A 6,286-nucleotide genomic window follows, 5' to 3' on the forward strand; every position below is an offset into this window, starting at 1 on the left:
TAAAACTACAGTTTTGAGCTCTTATCAGTCATAACTTGTGAAAAACATTTGTAGTCACCGGATAGAGCCCTGCGACCCCCACAACAACCTTTTTATTAGATAGATAATAACCATATCATTCATTCATGAAGGAAAGACATTAGTGAACCCAAACCAATCCAAACAATACACTTAACACCACAATCACAGTAAGCCAAAAAAGAAACTAAAAAGATATTTTGAAAATTTCCAACAATCCCCCACCATTTTTCAAAATAAATTTAAGTTTAATTTGCCTACATATAAAATATACATTAAAAAAAAAATCCTACATCTAAATTACTACAAGGAGCTAAAACAAATATATGACATCATCGTGAAGATAGTACATAAGTGATAGGTATCTTTAGGATTTGAACCTCCACTTAGTGCTAGCAACTCAAATGCATATCAAAGGGTTGTGGTGAACGAATCTGGAACCAAGGGCTCTTGTAGATAAACCAGAACTACATCACATACTAATCTTCATAGGAAAAATGTTCTCTTGCTTTGCACATTAATGGCCATATGCATATATCCTGTTTCATGAGTGCGCTAGAGAACTGTCTAGTTCTCCGAGAAAATGGCCTGATTTCCAAACTCAAATAGGTAAGTCCACTTGGAGTGATCCTGTGAGTCACTACTTAGAGAAAATTGGACTTATTAAGGATATGCATCCATCCTCTATCATACAGGAACCAACACTATAAATCCTTGAATGGGATAAATGAAAGCTCTAGTGTTATTCTCATAACCACGCTTTAACTTGTTAATACCTCATTGAACCTTGCATATTATTTCAAAGCAAAAGGTTAGGTTCCCATTAAAGATGATTGTTTTTATTCATAGACCTTGGTCACATTCCCTTAGATGTTTTAGAGATCATTTCTCTACCTAAACCTTTTGTTAATGGATCCACAAGATTTTTGTTTGACTCCACGTAGTCAACCGTAATTACTCCCTTCTTGAGTAATTGCCTTAAAAATTGGTGCCTTAGACTAATGTGTCTCGACTTCCCAATATCTTTAAAACAGATTTGCATGCTAAAAATATTTAGATTCAGAAAAATCTTTTCTAAAAAGGATTGGTTTTAAATTGGTAATTAGATGGTATTAAACCTGTCTTGACATAGAAAAATGTGGTGGACTTAATACTACACCCGACTATTTTTATTTATTATTTTTATAATATATAATTTATATTAATAATAATAATAAAGAAAATAAAATAAAAGGGATAAAGATTTGAAAGAGATAGGTAAAGAGGATAAACCTCATTCCTGTTTTTCAAGGGATTTTTAAACAAAAAGGAGTTCACACGTAGAGTTTATTTTACACAGAGAGAGAGAAAAAAAAAAAAAAAAAAAAAAAAAAAAAAAAAAAAAAAACGGAAAGGAGAGTAACACCAGTGAGTGGTTGCTGTTTGAGAGTAAAAATAAAATGTTTCAAATGAGGAAGACCATCTTCTTCGTGCGACAGTCGACTTCAGTCTTTCAGATTCTTCCGCTTTCGAAAATCTAGCTGTCCGGTTTACAAATAGTGAGTAGTCTAAATCTTTTCTTTACAACTTATTTGATTGATGAGCATATAACTTCTTTTAGTTATTTACTTAATTTATTAATTGGAATTTTGGGATGAAAATTTATTAATTTGATCAAAAGAGATAAATGGCGTATTGAGTTACTAACTCAAGGTTTACTTCTACTATATCTAGATATTCGTGGGTATGTTGTTGTACCCTAGCCATGGGTGTTCTGTAGGCTATTGGTTGCGCTTTAAAGTATTTCATTATATATGTGAGAAGTTTAGATTTCTTTTGTAAGGCTTCGACTATAGCTACTGTTGGAACTATTAATGAATTGTATAAGTGCTAATGATTGATATGAATGTTATGAATGGTATAAATGTTATGCATGAGATGGCTACAGGTGCAAACCTTACCGAATACTATTTCAATTAATGATATGTGATCATGAGTATAAATGATTTACTGATGTACATGCATTTTATCCCATTCCATGAATTTATTCAATGTTGTCTCTTTTGTTTTGACACACCATATGGTAGAATGGCGCTGGTGAAGTCGTGAGTAATCATTCTACCAATTTCTTGTGGATTTTGAAATTTGAAATTTTGGGTTTACATATATCATTTGCCTTTACCTATATATGGTTACTGTCGTATCGAAACGTGGACTGAGGTGGAGATGGTATTTGAATCAATGAATATTGCTTAGTTGGTTTAAGAGTCTTTTTGAGTTATCCCCCCAAAGATATGTCGAGTTTTGTGTTTAACCCCCAAAATTTCAATCATCACAATTAGACCCCCAATCTGTCTCAGAACTCTAAAAACACTGTTCATTTTTTCCATAATGCCCAAACTATCCTTTCAAGAAAATTGCGGGAGCAAATTATTTTCCCCCCCAATTAAACATGGCCCACTCCAATAACTTAGATTAAAACCCCCAACTTAGGGTTTTATTTTGCTTCTCACTCTATTTCTCATCTCATCGCTCGTCTGTTGAATTTAGGGTTATTTAGTGTGGAATCCATGATCTTAGGGTTCTTACACTACTCCTCACTACTTCTTACATTGGAATCCACGATCTCGTACTCGAATCGACAATCTCACAGTCAAGGTAATTTTCATGTGCCTTATTTAGGGTTTTTCATTCTAAGGTTTTTTTTAAAATTATATAAGAGTATCAATGCCTTATTGATAGCATGGTTTTAAAGTTTGGTTGTTGTGTCTGATTATTGTTTTGGTTTTGGCTTGGTTACGTTGCTGCAGATAATGACCTCAATTAGGATCTTTAGGTGTCACCATCAGGGTAAATGGGTAGAGGATGGACAATATATGAAATATGTTGGTGGACAATATGTAGATTCTGAGGAATGGGATTATGATTACATAAATTTGATAGACCTTGTTGCTTGGATCACTTTTAGCATTTGGTGTCCCATCTGGAAATGTATTGGAAATATGTTGGTTGCATGGTGGAAACAAAACTAGTCTAGATACAGATACAGATGTGATGTTCATGTGGGAATATGCAAGAGTTGATGCAAAGGGGTTCACACATGTCTTTGTAAATTGGCATGAGTTGGATGTCATTTCAAGTGATTCAAGTGATGATGAAAATAACTCGAAGGTGAAATACCACATGTGGACTCTTCCCACGATAGTGAAGATGAATATGTATATATGCATGGCAGAAGATGTAGAAAGGGAAAAATGTTTGACTTGGATGACTGGCCCACTACAGAAGACTTTGACTATGTTATGAAGAAGACAGCAAATTTGAGGTCCCCACCATTGCTATTGCCATATTATTCTGAAGACAAGAAAGATAGTGGCCCTAATCTTAAAGTAAAGGGAAAGAGAGTTGTTCGAGAACAAGATCAACAACCCACATCCATTGAAGTTGAGGAGCTGTCTACATCTACTGGAGTTGCAGGTATGTATAATTACATCCAAATTATTTTAATATCTGTCTACATCCAAATTTTTCCGAAGACTTCTTTTGTAATTCTTGTATGTTGCTTGAATGATTTAGGTCCTGATGCAACTCAAAGTTCTAGATGTGAATTCAACATTGACCAGATAGATGCAGCAGAGCATTACTACAGTCAAGATTCATCTGATGAGGAGTATGTACCTTCTGAAAATAATTCAAGTGGTGAAGAGTCTTTGTTTGATGAGGAGTCTTTGTTTGCTAAAGAAGAGGATGGAAATGGTTCAATTGCTGAAGAAGATGAACCAATACAACCAACTGTTAGGACATAAACAGTTGAGGATGATGATGTAATAAATGTGTTGGTTGAAAACACATTTAATATTCCAACTGATGAGGGAGAGACTAGAACTGATGATACATCAGTTAGGTTGTTTGTAGGTCAGAAATGGGCTGATAGATTCTTGTGTAGAGATTATCTGAGGTTGTGTGCTATTAAAAGAAAATATAGTATGAAGTTCAAGAAAAATGATGCTCTGCAGATTGAAGCTGTGTGTAAGGAGGAAGGTTGTAAATGGAGGGCTTATTGCGGGTGCATGACTAAGAGGAGTACATTCAGATTAAGAAGGTTGAATGATGTTCACACTTGTGCAAATTGACAGAAAAAGATAGAAACCCTATGGCAAATGCAGCTTGGATAGCAAAAGATATTGAGAAAGACATGAGACTTCATTTCAAGAGCTACAAACCCCGACATCGGGAAAATCATTTGGAGCGGATATCAAGTTAAGATTAAGTATTGGCAAGCTTGGAATGCGGGAACTTAGCAATGGAAATGATTCATGGAAGTTATGATGAGTCTTATGCAAAGGTTCATCGGCTTTGTTTGCATATTCTCAACTCCAACCCAGTGTTCTATTGCTAAATTCTCTAGAAATGCTAACTACATGAGTTTTGAATGGGTTTGTATTGCTTTCAAATCATGTTTAGATGGGTTTGTCAGTGGGTGTAGGCCTTTAATAGGTCTTGATGGATGTTTTTTAAAGGGGAAACATGGGGTGTATGTCATGCATTTCTAGCATTAGATGGAAATAATGGATTGTTTCCACTAGGTTTCTTTATTTGTATTTGAAAAACACGAGAATTGGACTGAATTTCTAGATATTATGGCACCATCCTTGAACTTACATCCATCTAGACTAACTATAATTTCGATAGACAAAAAGGTTTAGGTAATGCAATTGCCCACGGTGTTTTCGATTACAATCAAAGATATTGTTTTAGACACATGGTGCAGAACATGAAGACAAGGTTTAAGAGTCTTGAAGTGGAAGCATGGAACGCAGCAAAAGCATTTGGGAAAGCTGACTTTAATAAAAATATGGAGTTGCTTGAGAAAAGATGTAGTGATGCCAAAGACTACTTGATGACTGAGGAGCCTAGGTTGTGGGCAAGGTCACACTTTGACACTGAATGTAAGGCTGACCACCTCTCTAATAACTTCTCTGAATCATGGAATAGTTTTATATTAGATGCTAGAGACAAGCCTATTGTGAAGATGGTTTCCAAGATAGTGATGTTACAAATGAAGTTGATCTATGATAGAAAGGGAAGTTTGTAGATTTGGAATGAGAATGATCTAGTACCAAGGGTGAAAGATATCTTAGCAAAAAGAAAGAATGAAATTGGTGATTATGAAGTTGCTGGTTCAAATGAGGATAAGTTCTGTGTGACACATAAGTCTGGACATTAGTGGACTGTTGATTTGGTACAATTAAGTTGTACATGCAGAGAATGGCAAGTGTGTGGAATTCCTTGCATTCATCTTTGTGGGTATTATTAAGCTAAGGAGAGACACTTGGACACAGTAAGTTTAAATTTGATATGTTCTATTGCAATTTGTTGTGTTAAATTATATTATTTATTGCAATTTGTTGTTGTACTTGTTTTTAGATTCTGCAGTCCTTTTTTCACTATTAGAGCATATAGAAATGCACATAGTCAGCACATAACTCCAATGGTTCACGAGGATGATTGGCCAAAGGTAATTCTTATTCCAATTTTCAATTCTTTTAATTTCTAGTTTATTGATTGCGTATTGACATGTGTTTTGTTTAATTGATGCAGCCTGTAGCTGCAGATTATGTTTATCCTCCAGTTAAGCATAGACAACCTGGAAGGCCTAGAGTTAACAGGAGAAGGGGTGCAAATGAAAATGAGAACTCAGTTAAGTGTTCTAGATGTGGTGTACTTGGCCATAATAAAAGAGGGTGTCAAGGAGGTGAAGTGGGTGGTAATGTTGTTAGAGGGAAGAGGGACAAGAGGAAGGAAGGTGTAGGCCAAGAAAAAGACCACTTCCAAATCCATTCTTGCAGGCACCAATCAACCCTGAAGATGGAGCTCAAGTTGCTCCACCAATAAGAGAGGCAGAGGCAGGGGCAGGGGCAGCATAGGTAGAGGAGAGGCAACTGAAGCTCAAAATTTCTTTGAAGAAGGGAGGGAGGAACCGAAGATGGAGGAGGAAGAGGAGGAGGTTAATGGAGGAGAGGCTCCCACTGAAACTATTAGTAGAGGAAGATGAAGTAGGGGCAGCAGAGGAGGAAGAGGAGGAAGGGGCAACAGAGGGGGAAGTGGCAGGAGAAAAGGAATGTGTGCTTCTAATAATGCAACTGAGGCCTCATTTGCCTATTCTAGCTTGATCGATCCACAACCATCTCAACCACAACCATCTCAGTCAGAACCTCCAGCACAACAGACTTCAAATGTCAGACCTCCATTGGTGATACCTGCTATGCCTCCCATACAGCCACAACAA

General features: G+C 36.2%; 1 protein-coding gene across 1 annotated transcript; it reads left to right on the forward strand.

The window, feature by feature from the left end:
- The first annotated feature begins 4,759 nt into the window (after positions 1 to 4,759).
- On the forward strand, positions 4,760 to 5,924 carry LOC147511267 (uncharacterized). Its single transcript, XM_086598413.1, has 5 exons — positions 4,760 to 5,084; positions 5,263 to 5,338; positions 5,425 to 5,515; positions 5,599 to 5,805; positions 5,847 to 5,924. The coding sequence occupies exons 1-5, from the start codon at positions 4,760 to 4,762 to the stop codon at positions 5,922 to 5,924; spliced, it is 777 nt and encodes a 258-aa protein (XP_086454539.1).
- Positions 5,925 to 6,286: the final 362 nt, after the last annotated feature.

This window comes from Coptis chinensis, chromosome 3 (genome assembly GCF_015680905.1).
Source record: "Coptis chinensis isolate HL-2020 chromosome 3, ASM1568090v1, whole genome shotgun sequence".
Classification (NCBI taxonomy): domain Eukaryota; kingdom Viridiplantae; phylum Streptophyta; class Magnoliopsida; order Ranunculales; family Ranunculaceae; genus Coptis; species Coptis chinensis.